The sequence below is a fragment of the Marmota marmota genome, unplaced genomic scaffold, assembly GCF_001458135.2.
Source record: "Marmota marmota marmota unplaced genomic scaffold, marMar, whole genome shotgun sequence".
Lineage (NCBI taxonomy): Eukaryota > Metazoa > Chordata > Mammalia > Rodentia > Sciuridae > Marmota > Marmota marmota.
In genome coordinates this window covers 2276169-2296902 of record NW_026000206.1, presented here as the reverse complement: position 1 = coordinate 2296902, position 20734 = coordinate 2276169, and the positions used below count along the sequence as shown (strand labels likewise).

Sequence of the window (20734 nt, the reverse complement as noted above, 5' to 3'; positions counted from 1 at the left end):
CATTTTTTTTTTTTTTTTTTTTTGGTACTAGAGATTGAATGCAAGGCTGTTTAACAACTTAGCCACATCCTCAGCCCGTGTGTTTATTTTTATTTTTTTAATATATTTTTAAATTATAGGTGGACCCAATATCTTTATTATATTTCATGTGGTGCTGAGGGTCAAACCCAGTGCCTCATGCATGCTAGGAGAGCACTGAACCTCTGAGCCACAAACCCAACCCGTGTTTTTATTTTTTGAGACAGGGTCACACTAAGTTGCTGAGGCTGGCTTTGAACTTGGGATCCTCCTACCTCAGCCTCCCAGCACAATATTTGCATCTTTAACATCAGCTGTTGGGTCAGCTTATTCTGGGCTCTACTCCTCCTCCTCTGATTACATATCAACAAATAATCATTGGGCATTTACCACAGGAGCCACTTGCAGGGAACTCATTTAGGTGCAAGACAGATATGGAAACATTGTTTCAGTGGCCACCATGTGCTAGGCACTGCTATGGAAGCCTAAGAATGAATAAAAAAGACCCTGCCTGGGCTGGGATTATAGCTCAGTGGTAGGGGCTTGCTGGCATGTGAGAGGCACTGGGTTGGATTCTTAGCACCACATACAGATAAGCAAAACAAGGGTCCATTGACAACTAAAAACAACAACAACAACAAAAAAAACCACTTTATGCACTCAATCCAGAGGGAAAGCACAATAAACAATAGAAATACAGAGTATTAGGAAGGAAAGTAGGGTGAGGCAAGGGTCTGGAGCAGAGTTGTAGGGTTCTAGGTAGGGTTGTCAGAGTATGCCACTATAAAGATTCAGTTTTCTAATCTAAAAATGAGGACAATAGTTGTGCCTATCTCAGGGTTTTTATGAGAGTCAAATGAGAGGAAAAAGGAAAATGAGGGTGGTGGGGGAATAAGGGTTTTCCTGGCAGAGGGCATGGAAAGAGAACTGAGGCAAGGGTGAGCTTGGAGTGGAAGAAGACTTGCTAGGAAGACAGAGGTGGAGCATGAATAGTGAGAATGGCAATAGGGCCTCACAGAGTGCCTCTTGGGCAAGATAAGGACTTTGGAATCTGTTGTAGAACAGGGAACATTTATCTGAAAGGTTTTTTGGGGAAAAAAATTGACAACCTGAGTGGCTGGGGTTGTGGCTCTAGTCCCTGGGTTCAATCCTCAACACCACATAAAAATAAATAAAATAAAGGTATTGTGTCCAACTACAACTAAAAAAAGTCTTAAAAAAAAAAAATACATAGACTGAGGGCATGCCTGTAATCCCAGGGACCCAGGAGGCTTTAGCAAGAGGTTCACAAATTCAAAGCCAGCCTCAGCAACTATGTGAGGTCCTGAGAAATTTAGCAAGACCCTGTCTCTAAAAAGAGCTAGGGATGTGGTGTGGTGGTTAAGTGCCCCTAGGTTCAATCCCTGAGTACCTGGTACAAAAAAAAAAAAAAACTGAACTGTAGGGCTCCAAGGTGGGGAAGCAGAGAGGCCAGCTGCATTGGATTTGTGACACCTTAAGGGTAGAGCCAACAAGGACCATGCAGCTGCTGTAACACTGGCACCTGGCACAGTGGGTGTATGGGAAGGAACACTGAAGAGGGCACACCTTACCCAGCAGAGAGGTCAGGGGAGGGTTCCCAGAAGAGAACTGCTCAAGACTTTAGAACATGAGTCAGATGAGCTGAGCAAATACCAAATACGAGTGAAGTCACATAGACCTGAAGAAAGTCCTGAGCTGGACTCCCCTCCCGGGTGGAAAGGCCACGGGGGTGGAAAGGCCACGGGGTAGAACTAGGCGGCTGTATTCATTGCCAATATTGAGCGTTTGCACTGGATCCGACGCTGTGGGGTCATTTACAGGTTTTATTCCCTTTATCTTCAACAAACCCATAAAATTGGAACAATGGGTTATCCTCATTTTAGATGAGAATACAGACCAGGGGACATTAACTTGAACAGCTAAGTGTTGTGCAGGGTCCCCTAGCCCAGGACTTCGGAGGCCCTCTGAACACACACACTGGTGGCTTCCATGAACTCAAGTGCACTCACTCTCCACCCACCCTGATGATGGAGGACAGGGATGGGACAGAGGAGGGAAGACATTCAACAGAAGAAGTAGATTTGGCCAAACGCTGGAAAACAATGAACCCAGAGCCAGATGCCAGGGACTGGCAGCGGGTCTCTACCCTCGGTTTAATATTCCGCCTTTGCCCTTTTGCAATTGTGAATGTTGACTAAGGAGTGCGTCGCTTTCATTTTCACTGGGCTTTGCAAATTAGGTAGCTCGCTCAGACGGTACCCACCAAGTGCGCACCGGACATTAAGGGCAACTGAAGGGATTTTCGCGGGTAATGTCCAAAAGCTCGGGCGCACGGTGGAAGGCGCGGCAGGAGCGGAGGGCGAGGTTGTGGACGGCCCCCCGCAAGGCTGCTAGGGTCTTCTCAACAAGTACTGAGATTCCCGGTGTGACCCGGCCTGGTAGGATCCACTAAGGTGCGGAGCGGGGTCAGCGGACTTTGCCCGCGGGAGTAGCCGGCTCTTTAGAACCCGGCGCGGAGCCGGGGCGCGTGCGCGTGGTGACAAGGAGCGGCGCGCGCGCGGGTGTGGGCGGGGCACGCTGCCCAGCTCCTCCTCCGCGCCCGGCCTGGCGGCGACGGCCACTCCAGCCCTACGTAGGTCCCAGCAAGAGGAGGAAGCGCGAGGCCAGCGCCGCCAGACGCATGGAGCCCAACGTGCGCTTCTGGATCGCGGAACGCCGAGTACGCCCGGGCCCGCGCGGCTGGGGGCGGGGAGGGCACGCCGCGCGCCGCGTGGAAGCCACCTGGCCCTGGCGACCTTGGCGGCCCACGTGGCTGCCCTGNCCCCCCCAGCCTGGTCCTACTGGTGTGTGCGGCCTGAGTTGCCCAGTAGCAGTTTGGGGAGATACAGGTCTGTTCAGGAGTTCCTGGCCTCCCACCCTAGATAGGCCAGCCACTCAGTGAGACCCCAGGTCGTCCCTGCACAGGAAGTTCCAGGGCTGATAGAAATGTGACCTGAGCCACAGAGGTACTTAAAAATTTTCCAGAAGTCTCATTTAAAAAGTACAAAGAAACAGGTGAAACCAGTTTTAATAATGTATTATTTAACCCCCAACAGATGCGAAATAGCATTTCAACATGTAATCTAAAAAACTTTTTTTTTGGGTACCAGGAATTGAACCCAGGGGCACTCAGTCGCTGAGTCACATCCCCAGCCCTATTTTGAATTTTATTTAGAGACAAGGTCTCACTGAGTTGCTTAGCCGTCGCTACTGCTGAGGCTGTCTTTGAACTTGCGATCCTCTTGTCTCAGCCTCCCGTTGTTATTAGACTCATTTTTGGTACAGTTCTTAAAAGCTAGGTGTGTTTGCTATACCTAAGTCTATCCCAACACTTACCCCATTCCCATGCTCCATAACACACAGGGCAAGCTGGACAGTGGGGCCCCAGGCATTCCTTGCAGCCTTGACTTAAAAGTAGGGCCTAGCTTTATTTTGGGTGAAGAATTTGAGAGAGGACCAGGAATTGCAGTTCTCTGGGTAGAGCCAGGACTTAAAGGCTGAACCCCTGCAAAGTCTGGGGCCTGGTTGGGAGCCTCTTCTCTGCATGTGATCTGAGCTGCACTGACCAAGGCTTTACTGGAGTGTCTATCTGTTCTTTACTATTGGGGCTAATAAGCCTTACAGAAACCAGAGGGCCAGGAAAGAGATTTTGAGACCTTCTAGGTTGTTCCTCTGAGGTCATATATGGGACGTGAACGCAGGTGTGTTTGATTGCAGAGTCTGGGATGTTAACACTCGATGGCAGCTTGATCCTGAGTGGTCAGTCACAGACTGCTGCCTGATCCTGGCTGTGTGGCCTGGACTCCATCCAGGAGCTCTTCTAAGCCTCAGCTTCCTTACCTCTAAAATGGGCATGTTATGAGGACTCCAGGAGGTGATTCCTCTAAAAGGCAGAACACAAGACAAGGCCATAATAAGTTAAAAAGAAAAGAAGTTGTTCACTGTTACTGCATCCATATGTCTGTTTTTCTGTTAACCCTTCTGGTCTTTTCTCCTTCAGTCTTTTGTTCAGAGGCTTCTTCAGTGGACAGAATTATTAGATCCTACAAACTTGATCACTTCAATTGTAAGTTCTTGTTTTCAGAGATGGTGAATTTATTTTGAATTTGAAGATTGTGTGTGTGTGTGTTTTATTCCTTTCAAATGGGCTTGTTAGAGTGAAAGAGTGATAAACATAAGCATACATCTGGTTAGCAGGGACTAGCACACCTGCATCTGGGGTCAGAAAGTCAGAAAGAATCAAGACTATCTTTCTGTGTAGCAGGACAGGCAGCCAGAGCCAGTCAGCAGCCTTGACCGAGGCCCCAAGGGAACAGGCCGCTGTGTCTGGGTAGGTGAGAGAAGGCTGGCGTGGGAGCCAGTGGGGCAGAACTGTCAGCAAGGGGCCGTCAGCAAAGCCCAGGGCAGAAGGCCAGATAGCACCAGGCCTTTGATGCAAGAAGAGGATCTTGCAGGACTTTGTGTGTGACTGAATTGAGCAGGGTTGGCATTTGTCCTCTGAGGCCAAGTATGAGGGTTTGGTCTCTGTGTGGTGACAGCCAGAAGGATCAGTATGAGGGCAAGGCCGTTCTGAGGATGGCTCGTCATCCCAATGAAAGATGAGGGTTTGAACCAGCGTCACTGGGCATGAAGAGGAGATGCCCTGTCACCAATAATAACCCTTCAGGGTATGACACTAAGGGAGACTTGCATATTCATGCTCAAGATGTTTCTTACAGTTTTATTATAAAAGCCAGAAACTACCTGAGTGCCCATCAGCACGAAAATAGATAATGTAGCATATCCTTGCAGGGTCACGCCCAATAGCCATTTAAAGTGATGAACTTGTTACTTCTGTGTGTGTGTGTGTGTGTGTGTGTGTCTTTTTTTGGTGCTGGGGATCAAACCCAAGGCCTTGCACATGCTAGGCAAACACTTTACCACTGAGCCACACCCCCAGCCCTATGTTTTTCCATTTAACATTGTATATATTCTAAGTTTCCACTTAAGTGAAACACTGAGGCCTGAGGATGTAGCTCATTGGTTGAGTGCTTATCTGGTAGGTACAAGGCCTTGGGTTTGACTAGATACATGCACATACACACACATACACACAAAACAAAACAAAACAAAACATGATGTCCAAAGTTTCGTGGAAAAAGCAAGATGCAGAAAGTATATGCTATCTATTTGTTAATGGATACATGTGTTCGTGTATATGTAAGTATAAAAATAGGGACTGGAAAGGTATACCTGAACCTGAACTCATAATGGTGGTTTCCTCTGATAGGATGGGGAGGGATGAGATGGGGCTGGTGGGGGTAGTGGTAGTGATAGCAGGGAATAATTGGTTTTGAAAAATAAAATGAAAGCAAATATAACCGAATATTTCACAGTTACTACTTCTAAGGGGATTAGAGTAGGCAGTCACACTAAGATTATATTGTCCTTTGTATTTGATTTTCTTTCTCAGATTAAGAAAAGTTCAGGGAATTGAACTGATTAGACCTGTGGCAGGTAAGACAGGAGGGACTGCCAGTGTTCTAATTTGTGCAACCAGGAAGGTAGTTAATGTCAACAAGCTGGGAAATTGGCCGCACCAGCGGGGCCGAAGGTTTAAATCTGAGTGACATGTGGGACCATCCTAATGGAAAATTTCAGGGTAGAGAGCCTCAGTCTGCACACTGAAATCAGGTGTGCAGCTAAAATACTGATGACTGCTCCGCTTGTGCTGGTGAGTAAAAATCTGAACAGTATTGAGATGACTGATTTCTTGGTACTTGATTACAGGAAAAAATAGAAAAATCAAGGCAACTGCTGTTTACCAGTGAAGATGCATACAGATTCGACGTGGATGACCAGAGGGTATGTCCCATGTGCTCAGCTGTGCCCAGTTGCCTTTAGGTGGTTCCATTGTGCATGGTGTGAAATCAGGTGGCATTTTGGCCATCAGTCTTGTCACTGTACATACTACCTAGGGATCAGCCTTGCAAAACTGGGTTAGTTTATTAAATTTAGTTAGAATTCCATTTCATAAACCACATAGAACTGGGCATGTTACAATCCCAGTGTCTCTGGAGGCTGAGGCAGGAGAATTATAAGTTCAAGGCCAGCCTCAGCAACTTAGCAAGACCCTGTCTCTAAATAAAATTAAAAGGACTGAGGATACAACTTAATGCTAAAACACCTCTGGGTCAATCTCCAGTATGAAAAAAAAAGGCTATTGCTTGTTTTTTTTTTTCTTTTTAGATTAAAAATGCTTGGAAAAGAAGCCTCGTAAGTTTCAGCTCCTTTCTAGTTTTTAGTCTCCTAAAATCACAAAACTAAACCTCCAACTAACCTTTGCATCTGTCCCTTTGAAGTCAGCCGTGCATCCTGACAGCAGCAGGCTGATACCCATTCTTTTCCGACCTGCAGGTGAGCTGGTTCTCATTTCAGAAGTGGGTTGGGAAGGGCTGGAGTTGTAGCTCATTGATAGAGCACTTGCCTGGAACATGTGAGACCCTGGGTTCGATCCTCAGCACCACATTGAAAAAAATAAATAAATAAAAATAAAGATATTGTGTCTATCTAAAACTAAAAGAAGAAGAAGTGTGTTGGGAAGATATGATTTGCAGAAAACCCTGCCTGCTTTATTTATTTATTTTATTTTTTGTGGTACTGGGGATTGAACCCACTCGACTGCTCAAGCTACATCCCTTTTATTTTTTGAGACAGGGTCTTGCTAAATTGTGAGTCCTGTGGAGCAGGACTGCTCACCTCGTGGTAGCTGTGAGCAAAAGAGAAAAGAAGAGACTGGGGTCCCACAGTCCCCTCTGAGGGGAACTTAGAATCCTCCTGCCTCAGTCTCCTGAGTCTCTGGGATTATAGCCTGTGCCACCTTGCCTGAGTGCATGCTCTATTTTATTCTACTTTTTCCCTAAAGGGATTTCTGTGGAAATTCTGGAAGCCACAGCTTCAAAAGAATATTTGAAAGGTCTGGTGTTGACAGTGAAGAGCAGGCTCAGGACCCAGAGCTGATTCAGTCCTGTGGAAAGATCTGGGCTTTTGGAACAAGTACCAGGCCTGTGGGTAAATCTCACCCTGCATCCTCAGGCCCCGGGAGCAAGCCAGGATGCAGCTTGTCAAAGCTGGATCAGAGCTGGCCTCTTGTAAGGACTACTTATAAGCCAGCCTCAGCAATATAGCAAGGCCCTCAGCAATTTAGTGAGACTCTGTCTCAAAAAATAAAAAGGGCTGGGGATGTGGCTCGGCAGTTAAGTATCCTGGGTTTAATCCCCAGTACCAAAAAAAAAAGCATTAAGAGGGGAAAACTTAGCATCAGGTAGTGCATAGTCACCCTGTGTGGACGGTAAGGCCATCTGTAAGCGGGGCTTTGTGGACATCCTGAGAGACCATCCCAGACTTCACCTGCAAGGTGATAAGTGTGTACACCGCTGGCCTTCAGGGAGAGGGCCTGGGAGGGCTGGTGGCAGCCCTCTGCTTAGGTCTTTCTGTACTGTGCTGTTTTAACTTTCTGCCATGTGCACATGGTTGTTATTTTTATTGTGGGATGGGGGGTATAAATCGTTCCCTGAGGCCTGAGCCCTGGGGAGGCTGGAGAAGGGCCTTAGGGAGCGGCACCCTGGAGGCCACCTCTGCCTTAGCAGCCATGGTCACTGATGCTCTGCTCTTCTCTGCCAGCTTTCCTGCCTTTGACGGTGCCCACGGTGAGTAAGCCATCATTCACTATAAGGTTTGGGAGGATGTGAACTGTCTCTTGACCTTGGCCACGTCTCCCAGCGCTGGATCCTTGTCTGGGCCTTCCTGAAACATGATGGCCGTGGACCCCACCTGTGGCCTTTGTTGCTGTTCCTATATCTGCAACCCCCACCCCACTTACCAGTGAGGCCTCAGGCTTCTCAAAGGCCCATGTCACCAGGGTGTCCTTTTTCTGGTCTCTTACTATACAAAGCACCATAGAAGAGGCCCGTGAGTTAAGATGTGCAACTAGTCACAGGCTTCCTGTGATTGTCTGTTACCTCCTGTGTCAGTCAGCTCTCCGTCACTAGAACAAATACCTGAGATAGTCAGCTTATGAAAAGAAAAGATGTACTTTGGCTTTGAAGGTCTTGGGCCATGATTAGTTGCCACGTTGCTCCTGGGCCTGGGGCAGCACACCACTGTGGAAGTGTGGGGGGAGCAGGACTGCTCACCTCGTGGCACTGTGAGCAAAAGAGAAAAAGAAGAGACTGGGGTCCCACAGTCCTCTCTGAGGTCATGCCCCCAGTCACACAAAGACCTCACGCCAGGCCCACCTCTTCATGCCACAACCTCCTAGTGTCACCAAGCCTTTAACACACACAGTTACAGCCCCTCTGGGAAACATTCAGGTCTAAACTAATAGCACCTTTTTTCCCCAAGTCCCCCCACCACCCCCAAAGGGCTTCTCAGCTGGGACACTGAACTCCCTTCCAGGAATGTCCTCCCACTGGGAGGTGCTCTTTGTCACGTCCCTGGGTGGTCACTGCGCCACACCTGCCCCCTGTTTGCCTCCCTTGGCAAGTACGTGGACCTGCAGGAGCTCCCAGTGTCCTCGGAGCCTTTGGTTCAGGGCCTGCTGGGTGCTCGCTCGCCCATCCGGGCTTGTCCACTGGCAGTCATGCATCTGCCACCCTCCTGCTGGGGGGCGCAGTGCTGCGGCTCCCTTGGGAAGTCCTGTGCTGCTGCCAGCTCTGCCTCCTCCAGACACGTGCGACTCTGCTCCATTTTCTTCTTCAAGGTATTTTTGTCAATGATGCCAGCAAAAGGGATGAAGTCCATGATTTTACCCCAGGTAGTAGCTCCTCCTGTCTCCCGGTATTGGGTTCTGTTGTGCTTGAAACCAGGCTGAGGCCCGCTTGCCTTTCATTCTGCAGGTTTCCTTATATGCCTACACCACAGGGTTCACCATGGTCAACGGAAACGCAAGTTACGTGAGTGTCCTGAAACCCAGAAGGGATGTGATTTGAGGTTATTTCTTTTGGAGGGTTTTTTTCTTTTGTCTGTGTGTGTGGTTTGGGTTTCTTAAGTTATTCTTGCTGGGCAAAACTGTGCATTTGCTAACTATGTACTTCTCTTTTCCCTAAGAGTCACAGTCTACCAGCAAAAATATTATTAGGAGCAGGAGTAATTGCTTCTTCGACCTTCTTTGGGGTAGGTATTTTTATAACCTGTTAAATCTTTTTTATTCCTCAGAATCAAAAAAGCTTTATTCTGATTATAAATTTATATTCTAACCTAAACGACTTGGGAAGTGTGAATAGGAAAGTGACTGTGGGCCTGTCACCTCAAAATCAGGACCCTGAATTTCTAGGCATGCCCAGTGTGCCCTTTGGGTTCATACCTATGGATTCAACCAACTGTGGATTGAAAGTATTTTAAAAAAAAATGTGTCTGAACTGAACATATACAAATGCTTTTTTTCTTCTTGTCATTATTCCTTAAACAATGCAGTATAATAGTTATTTACATCACATTTACCTTGTATTAGGCATTATAAGAAATCCGGAGATGATTTAGAGTATGTTTATGGGAGGATAGGGATAGGTTATATGCAAATAATATGTCATTTTATATAAGGGACTGGAGAAGCCTCTGATTTTGACATCCCGGGTGAGTCTTGGAACTAATCCCCTATGGATACTGAGGGATGACTGTACTTAGTACTATTATCTTTTTAAAAATTAACTTATGCTGCACAGATGTCTTGTTCAAGTTATGTGTTGCTTTGAATGCCCAGACACTGAAATGGTTAAAAATGTGGACTAGAGTCAGACAAGCCTGAATTCCCATCCTGGCTCAAGCCCTTCGCAGCTCTCTGACTCTGGACGAAGTATATAAGCTAAGCAAGCCCTCACCTACTCCTGGAATGAACAAGGATAACACCTCAGTGTCGCAAGAATTCAAACAAGTGAAAATGCTGGGAGTGTAGCTCAGTGGTAGAGCACTTACCTAGCACATGCAAGGCCCTGGGTGCAGTCCCCAGCACCATTAAAAGAAAAAAAAAAAAAATGCATGTGCTCACTGGCCACCATCTGCCCTGGGACTAGGTCAGTGTTTTAGCTTTGCTTTTAGGTGTGTTTGGCTGATTTTTTTGTTTCCGTGCAATAGGATCTTTCTCTCTTTCTAGTTAATTCCACATTTGGTACAAATGAAGTATCATCTGGATAACCCTTGGATCAAAAGAGCCTTACCGATTGTCTTTCTTGGTGAGTTATAAGCGCTGGGCACATGCAGTTCTGCTTGTTGTTGTGGGCTCTGAGTTTTCCTCTGTCTCCAGAGACCCTGGCCCCCTTGGCCACATTGAGACTGATGGCCCCCACCATCTGCAACCAGGGCCTCAAGCCCAGATGGGGTCTGTGGTTTGAGAGATGGCACTTTCTCTGTAGATACCCTTTTAATTCAGAGGACAAACACAAGCCTGGAAACACAAATACATTTTTTTTTCTTCAGTTCTAGGGATCAAACCTAGAGCCACATGCATGCTAGGCGAGTACTCTACCATGGAGCTGACCCTCAGCCCCCACGTACCACGTTCTAAAGACTATCTGCACAAACCCTCTATTTCCACCTCTTCACTTAATCCTGATAGCAACTTATGGGTAGGAAATATTCTTCCCACTTACAGGTGAAGATACTGAGGCACAGGGAGATTAAGTCACTTGCTGAGGGTCACACAGCAAGCAAGCACTAGTATAGGAATTCCAACCTAGCGATCAGACTCCAGAGGGGGTGGCAGAGGTATTCACTGAATATTTTGTGTTCACCAGCCTGCAAGTTCACTAGTTCATGTTCCACATTTGGGTTTGGGAATCAAAGCAGTTTGAAGAGTTGGCAGAATGACATCATTGGGAAAATTATGTTACAAAAGCCTAAGTGGTTGGCTGGGCCTGTGGGAGGTGACCATTTGAGGGTCAGGAAGAAAGCGACTGTCCAAGAAGGGCCTGAAATGGACACAGCCCTTTAAAGATGTCCTTTTTCTGGGCTGAAACTCTTCCTTTGGTTTCATGTTCTTTTCCTAACATCCACAGCACAAGTCAGTGGAATGAATGTTTTTGCTTCTCGGAGTTTGGAGCCTGTCCGAGGGATTGAGGTCATGGACAAGGATGGCAATGTCATAGGACGTTCCAGAAGAGCTGGGAGAAAGGTACGGGGGCTTTGGAGCTCAGCTGCTGGCCCTTTGGGCAGAGTTGGATTTTCTGTTTCCTCTTTTCTTGTTCCCATCCCCCACCTCATGCCACCAAGAGTCTCTGCATTTTACACCCTAAAGTTTAGAAGATGGCACGCTGGTTTAGACAGTGCTTCCGTCTTGAGGCAGTTTCTTCTTTGGGAAACCAGTTTTTGTCCTTAAGGTCTTTAACGGTCATCCACATTATGGAGTAGGGTCTTCTCCCTTGTGTCAACAGATTGTAGATGTGAACATATCCCATAGCAAAACACCCCACATCAGCAGCTTGGTTAATGTTTGGTTCAATAACTGGGTACTTTTGCCAAGCTGGTCCATAAGTCTGACCATCATGGGGGGCATCGTATGATCTAGGGTGAGGCCTCCTTCTTCCGTTTAGTATCCATCCTTCCAGCGTGTGCTGCCTGGGGCCCTCTTGGAGACCACCCACTCCCAGCCTGCCCTGCCCTCCTGCTCTCTGTCTACCTCACAGCAGATTTCTCTAACATCTTCATCTGTAGAGACCAGTGTGTTGTCAAGGATGGACCTGGGAAAGAAATCCAGTCCTCTGAAGTCAAACTCATTTAAATGTCCTCAATTATTAATCATTTTTAACATTAGTTTATTCTTTTTTTTTTTTTTAAAGATTTTTTTTTTTTTTTTTTTAATTTATTTTAGTTCTCGGCGGACACAACATCTTTGTTTGTATGTGGTGCTGAGGATCGAACCCGGGCCGCACGCATGCCAGGCGAGCGCGCTACTGCTTGAGCCACATCCCCAGCCCAACATTAGTTTATTCTTTTGTTCAACTCAGCAAGTAGCCTCCATGTGTGTTTCATTTATAAGAAACTAGAATGGTCTATGGTAGTTTCATTTTGGATAGGGACTTTTAAAATTATATACACACATATACATATATGCCCATATTTATACATATACATATGCATGTTTATATACACAGATGTATGTATATGTGTGCTTAAATACGTATAAATACATTACATGTATGTATAAATATGCATATAGATTTTTTTTCTGTTTTTTTTTTTTTTTTTGCAATACTGGGAATTGACCCTAGGGCCTTGTGCATGCTTGATTTTCCACTCAGTTTTAACTTCCAGGTGGTGGTATTGCCTTGAGCCATTCATACAGCTGAAGAGCGAGAGCCAGTGGTAATCAGCACATGGCCGCCTAGCTCTTCTGCTTGCCTGGCACTGCTGGGCTCTGGAGACCCAAGTCCTTATCAGTGAGAACCTCTGCTTCCAGGAGAACCCACCCAGGCTCCCAAGGGCAGGGAGCTCAGGCCTGACAGACACTGAGTCTGTCTCACCAGCAGAAATTTCATTTCTTAAGAATAGTGTCTGCCACTGTGCGTAAGCGTAAGCAGTCTTCTGTGTTTCCCTGTCACTGAAAGGCTTATTTTGTTTGGCTAAAATTTCAGAAACTGTGTAACCAGCAATATCTGATTGTAATAAGGCACCTGGGGTCAGATTTCAGGAGGTCGGTCCCAGTTGTTCCCCCGCTGGCCTTGTAAGCTACTCACTTGCAAACAGGGGTGAGTCTACCCATGATGGGCATCTTGTTTGGAATGTCCTTCTGTTTTGCACACAGGACAGGTGGACAGAGGCATCTTGCCCACCAGCGTGGAAACGCGATGCTCAGCAGCCCCTGTTCTTTTCCTGAAGCCAAAGGATTTTACTTCATGTTCTTGAAACTTATTTTAAAAATGACCCTCTCAGCGCCTTCTGATCTTGGGTGGGGAAGGGCCATCCCTGCCCAGGGACGCCTGGAGCCCAGTGTGGGTGTGTGTTGGTACGGTCTGTGGGTGGTGGTATGAGCAGAGGGCAGGCCGCAGGCCCCAGGAGAGGAGCCTGGGAAGGTAGGTTGTAGCCAAGTCATGGAAAACAGCAAGGGGAGGAAGGGGCGCAGGGAAGGTGGGAAAGGTGTGCCTGTACGTTTTTTTGGTGGTACTAGGGGTGGAAGCCAGGGCCTCACACATGCTAAACAAGTGTCCTTCCACTGAGCCATGTCCCCAGCCCTTGCCTGTTCTTGAGCACAGGAGAGTGCTGCTTGTCTGCTCAGGGGCTGGCTCTGAAGTTAACATGTGAAAGCTAGGCACAACAACATAGTCCTGACTCAGGAGGCTGAGGCAGGAGGATCACAGGTTTGAGACCAGCCATTTTAAAAAATAATGAGGGCTAATGCAGCTCAGTGGCAAAGCTCCCCTGGGTTCAATCCCTGGTACCAAAAAAATAAATAAAGTTAACATGTGAAGAACCATTTTATAGTCAGATATTCTCTTCAGAGTCCCTAAAATTGCACTCAAGAATTCATGGTCTTGTGCTTATAATCCATACAATTATACCATTAAGTGTTTAACATATGGAATTTTTTTTTTTTTTTTTTTTTTTTTGTACCAGGGATTGAACCCATGAGTGCTTAACCACTGGGAGACATCCCCAGCCTTTTTTATTTATTTTTTAAATTTTGAGACAGGGTCTTGCTAAGTTGCTTAGGATCTCTCTAAAATTGCTGGGACTGACCTTGAACTTGTGAGCCTCCTGCCTCAGCCTCCTGGGTTGCTGGGATTACAGGCGTGCACCACTGCACCTGACTTAATATATGGAATTTAATGTTTAATATTTAACACATGGAGCAAGATACAGTAGAGAAAAAAAGATGATAGTTTAAAAAAAAATTTTCCCCATTGTTCTGGGCGTGAAAGCCAGGGTCACATGCATGTTGGCAAGCCTCTACCACTGAGCTGCCCCCTGGTCCTGTAGAACACTTTATATCCCACAGGTGAGGGCTGGGTCCTGACATTTGGTCTTGAGAGGGGCGGTGCTGTAGCAGCATACTCAGCTGGGCTTCTGCTGACATCCCCATGGGTAGGGAGGAACCCCTGGGGAGCAGGTCCAGGTCCAGGCTATGAGGCAGAGACCTGGGTTGAGAGGAAAATACACCATGGACAGAAGGGGCAGATCCAAGGTTTCCTCCAGCGAGGCTGCCATCTGGTTCTGAGGCTTTGTCTGGAAGCTGCCTTGGTTCCTACGTGGTGGGAGCTCATTTTGGTGGTTTTGTGGCCTGATGGACATATTTGTGGGTTTGGGGAGGTAAATCCTCTTTTACTCCTCCTGGCGCCATCTCTGCCGTTCTGCTGCGCCTGGCCTGGAGAGGACAGTGAAAGTGTCACTCACTTATTTCCAGTGCCTTCTTTTTCTGGGTGGGAAAGGGAGTTGTGTTGGCTCATCTCTGTCACAAGACCTTTCATTTCACTCGGTGTCCTGAGCTGTTCTCTTTGCGTCTTTATCAGGCCATTAGAGAAACAGCAGTCTCCAGGGCAGTGCTGTTTGGGACCTCGGCTTTTATTCCTGAAGTCTTCACCTACTTTTTTAAAAGGTAAGAGGGGCTGGGCACAGTGGCACATGCCTGTAATCTCAGCAGCTCAGGGGGCTGAGGCAGGAGGATCCCAAGTTCAAAGCCAGCCTTAGCAACTTAGCGAGGCCCCAAGCAATTTAGTGAGACCCTGTCTCAAAATAAAAAATAAAAAAGGCTGGGATGTGGCTCAGTGGTTAAGTATCCCTGGGTTCAATTCCTGGTACCAAAAAGAAACAAGGTAAGAGGGACATTCATCTCCCCAAGTAGAAATAACATTTTGAAGGTCAAACCCCTTATAAAACTTCTCTGATACTCAGACTAGAGGGAGAGTGGGAGGAGGGGGCTTCAGTGAACTTCCTGCTAAGCACCTCTCAGAGTTAAGATGATTGATCAGGGGAGGTGTGGAAATCCAGAGATGCACATTGCAGCAATCCTGGAAGCTAGCCCAGGCCCTGCCCTGAGTCTGCTCTGTGTCCTTGGGCATGTCAGAGGACTCTCTGAGCCACATTCCTTTACTTCTAGAATGATAGATTTGGATGATTTGCAGGTTTGCCCAGCTCTGATGTGCTATGAACTTTGCTCAAGCTCCCCTCTGCCCCAACTGAGCAGGTTTTAAATGAGCTTGAGAGCCAGGCATGGTGGCACATTCCTATAATCCCAGAGACCTGGAGGCTGAGGCAGGAGGGTACAGCCTCCATCAGACCCTGATCTCAGACCATTGTGCTGGGGTTCTATGCGTGTTATACTGTCTTACACTCTCCCAAGGTCAAGGTCAGTGTCACATCCTTGTCTGGACCAATGGAGGTTCTGGAGTCTGACCTTTTGTGCTGTAGGGCTTGGGGCAGGTTGCTTTACCTGAACAAAAACCAGTGCTTCTGTTTCCTCATTTCTGTGGAGGGGTTGGTGACCACACAGACCTCCCAGGCTCTGGGGTCGGATGAGCAAGGGCAGGAGCACTCATCTCCTAGTGCTGCTGCATGTTGAGCTGCCAGTGTGGCTGCTTCACCGCCTGGTAACCAAGGCCTGGGATTGCAGCTACATAGGAGGCGGGATTAGCCACCATGAGAGTAGGCCAGCCCCAAAATATTTAGTAAAATTTGTGAGCTTTACCTGGTGTCTTCTAGAACCCAGTTTTTCCTGCAAAATCCACAATCCTTATGGACCCTAAAACTGTCCTGTACTCTCCTGGTGATGGGGGTGATGGTGCCCGTGTCTTTCAGTATGTTTCCACAAATTGGACAGGTAAGTCCCCTGTCTCTGATTTCTTCTCAGAGGGAAAATGGGATTTTTATTTCATGATCATGAGAGTAATATAAATTATTATTTTTTAAATACAAACTTTATCAAAGTATAAAACAAAATAATATTTAGACATAATTCCATTTCCCAAATATCTTGTCGTTTTGAATTCTGTCTTTTTTAAAAATATTTTTAGTTTTAGATGGACATAGTGGCTTTATTTTGTTTATTTATTTATTATGTGGTGCTGAGGATCAAACCCAGTGCCTCACATGTGCTAGGCAAGCCGTCTACTACTGAGCCACAACAGTAGCCCTGGATTCTATTTTTCTTTTCTTTTTTAATATTTTATTTACATTTTAGTTTTTGGCGGACACAACATCTTTGTTTGTATGTGGTGCTGAGGATCGAACCCGGGCCGCACCCATGCCAGGGGAGCGCGCTACCGCTTGAGCCACATCCCCAGCCCCAAGGATTCTGTTTTTCTTAACAGTATATCATAAATAGTTTTCTGGAATATTAAAAAAAAAAAACTCTAAAAGGTATTAAAGAATTTTTAAATTCTCCATATTTCACAGCACTTCCCCATCCATCACAACTTCTGCAGTAGTGGACACAGTCCCTGTCTACACCAATGTGATGACCACTAGACACATGTGTCTTCCGAGCACTTGAAATGTGGCTAGTGTGACTAAGGGACTGAATTTTATTACTCTGATTAATTAATTAATTTTGTAGTGCTGGGGACAGAATCTAGGGCTCCACACATGCTAGGGAAGTGTTCTACCCCCAGGCAACATCCTCTGCCCAAGAATATTAGATTTAATTTTAACTTATGTGCTCACATGTAGCTAGTGGCTACTGTGATAGCACAGTTCTAGAGACAGTTTATAATATATTGTAATTTAATTTGTAATGACTACTTGGATTCAAATTCCCAGCTTTTCCATTATCTTGGTCAATTTTCTGTTTCCTTATCTATTGAAGAGAGTCCAAGGTAATAGAAATAGTGTCTCAGAAAAGGGTTGTTCTTTATATATTTATTCTGTACCTATTTAAAATTCTGCTGCTGGGGAAGAAGAGAACAGACATTGGGGGACAGGTAATAGTCTCTCACGGGTATTTTCAGGAAGGATAGTGGGTTGAGTGTGGAAATCTCAAGAGACCAGAGGCAGGAAGTGGAGTCCATCTCCAGGTGTGGCCCCAAGCACCAAGATCTGCTGGACCTTGAAAATACCTGCCCCCAACAATATCAACAACAAAAAGCTCCCTTTTCTGGGTGTGAGAGGTGCTCAAGGAAGTAAGACCAGCAGCTTGTGAATGGTTGTTGCTGAGTGGGTATGGAGGTATCTAATGCCTGTCCTGGGCTATTGGGGATCCTTACCTCCCTGTCCCATCTTGGGTGACCAACTGCATTCACAGAAGCCCAAGGATGGGAGGGGTTCAGCGCCCAGGGCATCTCAGGAAGGCCAGAGGCTGCATTGCCTTCTAGAACTGGCCAGGGAGTTTGTCCCTCCAGAGCTTTGCTGGCTACCACCTATAGTCTCATGGGCCTAGAGATGGGTATTGGATGGTGTGAAGGGATAGCTGTTCATTTTGTTAGGTGTGATAATAGACAATAGTTCTATAACTACATGGAAAAGTTTTTTAATCATTTGAAATTTCATACTGAAGTATTTATAAGTAAAATGGTACATCTGAGAATTCCCTCAAAATACTCAAGAAAATCCAGGCATGGTTGTGCACACCTGTGATCCTAGCAACCCAGGAGGCTGAGGAAGGAGGATGGTAAGTTCAACGCCAGGCTTAGCAACTTTGTGAGATCCTATTTCAAAATAAAAAACAAAAAGGGCTGGGGATGTGACTCAGAGGTTAAGTGCCCCTGGTAACCGTGCCCCCAACAACAATATCAACAACAAAAAGCTCCCATTTCTGGGTGTGGGAGGTGCTCAAGGAAGAAAGACCAGCAGCTTGTGAATGGTTGTTGCTGAGTGATAAGCACATGAAGGACCATTATATTCTTTCTACATTTTTTGGTTGGTTGTTTTATCGTACCAGAGATGTTTAACCACTGAGCCACTTTCCTAGCCCTTTTCTTTTCTTTTTAATATTTATTTTTCAGTTGTAGTTGGACATAATAACTTTATTTTATTTATTTATTTATTTTCATGTGGTACTGAGGACCAAATCCATGACCTTGTACATGCTAGGCAAGCACTCTACTGCTGAGCTACAACCCCTCATTTTTTAAAAAAATACTTTGTTATAGATGGCACAATACCTTTATTTTATTTATTTCTATTTACGTGGTGCTGAGGATTAACAGGGCCTCACACATGCTAGGCAAGTGCTCTACCACTGAGCCACAACCCCAACCCCCCTTTTCATTTTTTGAGACAGGCTTTCACTAAGTTGCTTAGGGCCTCATTAAATTGCTGAGACTGGCTTTGAACTTGTGATCCTTCTGCCTCAGCTTCCCAAGCTACTGGGATTACAGCCTGCACCACTGCACCCCGTCTACATTTGTTTACAACTGAAATGTTCCATTAACAAGTTTTTAAGAAGTTAGGTGATCCTTTTTGCTATCGTTAGATATCACTGAAAGAGATGGACTGAGTGAAATGGTTACTCTCAGAAAATGCTTTTTAAAAACTTGATTTCTAAAGCAGAAGTCATGAGTGTAAATATTGAGGATTTAACTTTGTTTTTCAGATAAAGTACAGTAAACTTGAAGAGGAAATTCAGGCTTTGACAGAAGAAACAGAACTGTTCTATAACAGAGGGGTGTAGGCGCCAGTTATAAGTGATTCTGGCTCCTGCTTGAAGACCTCCCTGCCCTCCAGGTTTTAGTTCAGAAAACCCTGCCGAACGTCCCTGGGAACCCCTAGAAGCAGGATGGCTTCTAGGGACTTTGAGGCTGGTGGAAGAAGTGATAGGAGTGTGTCCTGACCAACGCCCCACGTGAGGCTGCTGATCAGCAGCAGCCTGTGAGAGGACTGTGCAACTACTAATGAACTTTGTCTAAAGTTGAATATTGAAACAGTACAATGAAGGGTGCACCTGGCCCAGGATGTGGGCATTAAAATGACATCTCATCTCCAGATAAGCGCAAGCAGCCCTGTTTCCCTCCTGGGCTCACTCCATCCTGGACAACCTGCAAGTCCTGCCATGCTGCCCACTGTGCTGTACCCGCTGCACACTGACAGGAGGCTCTCTGCCTCCTTCCACGGAAAACCAAGGATGTTGGCCAGCAGTGACCTCCTGGTTGGTGCCCAATTAGCAAACCTCCTCCACTCACACCCAGCCTGTCCATGTAAGGTTACCTGTCCCTAGGTTCTGGGCTCCTCCCTTTGGACCTCAGGGCCTTGCACTACGGCCTCTGCAGTCCCCTCTGGCCTCAGCCTCCCTCTCTGCTGGCTCCTCCCCAGGAGCATTTAAACTGCCTCATTAAAAAAGCAAAAGTCCATCCACAGTCAGTGCGCACTGCGTCAGCCCAGCTTCCATTCTGCCGAGACTATTCTCACCAGTGCCACCCAAAGGCCTCACTGCCACCATGCTGGGCCCTCTGACAGTCCTGGTCCTGAGGCTCTTAGCCAGCTGCCTGCTGCACCTGGCTCTTGGGATGCCCATGGACTCCTCACACTGGCTGTGTGGACAGGAGCCCTGGTGGCCTTAACCCCCTTCCCCTCCCTCCTGGTCAGCAGATTGGCCCATCTAGTCAAGAGTCCAGAGCACTTCATGATCTCTGCTGCCAGCTAAGCTCAGTGCAGCAGTCCCCCCTGCTGGTGCTCCTCATCTGCTGCCCAGCTCCAGCCAGTCCATGCACAGCCTGCTTTTCTAAACCATGCCTGAGAAGCTACCCAGTGTGTCAAGTCCATGCCTTGCCATGCCCCACAGGAGCTTCTGCCTTACTCATCTCTCGCCATTCCCTCTCATCATTGTTCCTCCATGGGCTCTGGTCTCCTCTGAGCCTTCACATAAGCTCTTCCCTCTGCTCTGGGCTTGGACAGTTGCTGCCTCCAGGAGGCCTCCAGAATTCACAGTGCTGAATTCTGTGTCCCTGCCTGGTGCTCCCATAGTGCCCCATGTTTCCTATGTGGGATTTAAGTCTGGCCACAATGAAGTACAACCTGTTGGCTGATCCTATTCCCCCCAGTAAGACTTCATGTGCCTGCAGAGCAGGGACTGTTGCTATCAGGGTAGCCCCGGGATATAGCCCAGGGCGTGGCACAGAGGTGTCCACACACTTGGGTATTGGAGCAATGTCTCCAAATGCCCTACCCAGACCACCAAAGAATGTTTCTGTGACTCACTTTTCCCTTGGTTAGAATAACAGTTATTTCCAAACTTAGTAAAAAGGAGTTTTACAGAAGGCTATAGAACAAAACCAGTAAAAATTACCTACTAGATGGCTCAGTCTGGCCACAGGCTTACTTTAAATTAAAGGTAGAGATCAAGATGGGAAAAAAGAGGTGGGTGCAGTGGCACATCCTGTAATCCCAGCTACCCAGAAGGCTGAGGCAGCAGGATCACAAGTTTAAGATCAGCTCGGGCAACTTTGTAACACCATGTCTCAAAAAGAGCTGGGGATGTAGATCCACGGTAGAGCACTTGCCTAGCATGTGTGAGGCTCTGGATTCAATCCCCAGTACTGGTCAGGGGTTAGGGTTGGGGGCACGCAGGGGGAATGGGCTGGGTGCAGTGGGTGGGGGATACAGGACAGTGGTAGAACGCCCTGGGTTAAATCCCAGTGCACATACACAGGCAGATGATGGACAAAGGCTTAATGGAGGTTCAGCCACTTACAGATGAGCAAGTAGAAGCGTGAAGGCCTCTTCCCAGGACAGTTCTCTTGGAAGTGGGGGTGGAGTGGGG

General features: G+C 46.9%; 1 protein-coding gene across 1 annotated transcript; it reads left to right on the top strand.

The window, feature by feature from the left end:
- The first annotated feature begins 2335 nt into the window (after nt 1-2335).
- On the top strand, nt 2336-20321 carry Sfxn4 (sideroflexin 4). Its single transcript, XM_015498317.2, has 14 exons — nt 2336-2758; nt 4079-4144; nt 5848-5922; nt 6307-6333; nt 6420-6474; nt 7741-7766; nt 8819-8872; nt 8955-9011; nt 9166-9231; nt 10208-10286; nt 11109-11224; nt 14556-14641; nt 15745-15862; nt 18572-20321. The coding sequence occupies exons 1-14, from the start codon at nt 2720-2722 to the stop codon at nt 18647-18649; spliced, it is 942 nt and encodes a 313-aa protein (XP_015353803.1). The 5' UTR covers nt 2336-2719; the 3' UTR covers nt 18650-20321.
- The last annotated feature ends 413 nt before the right edge of the window (nt 20322-20734 follow it).

Bases quoted from the DNA above. Each gene is read 5' to 3' on its own strand.
- Sfxn4 (XM_015498317.2), top strand. From the start codon at position 2,720: ATGGAGCCCAACGTGCGCTTCTGGATCGCGGAACGCCGA. The intron at 5,923-6,306 runs GTATGTCCCATG...TTTTCTTTTTAG, and splicing joins TCGACGTGGATGACCAGAGG to ATTAAAAATGCTTGGAAAAG. The intron at 14,642-15,744 runs GTAAGAGGGGCT...GGTGTCTTCTAG, and splicing joins TTCACCTACTTTTTTAAAAG to AACCCAGTTTTTCCTGCAAA.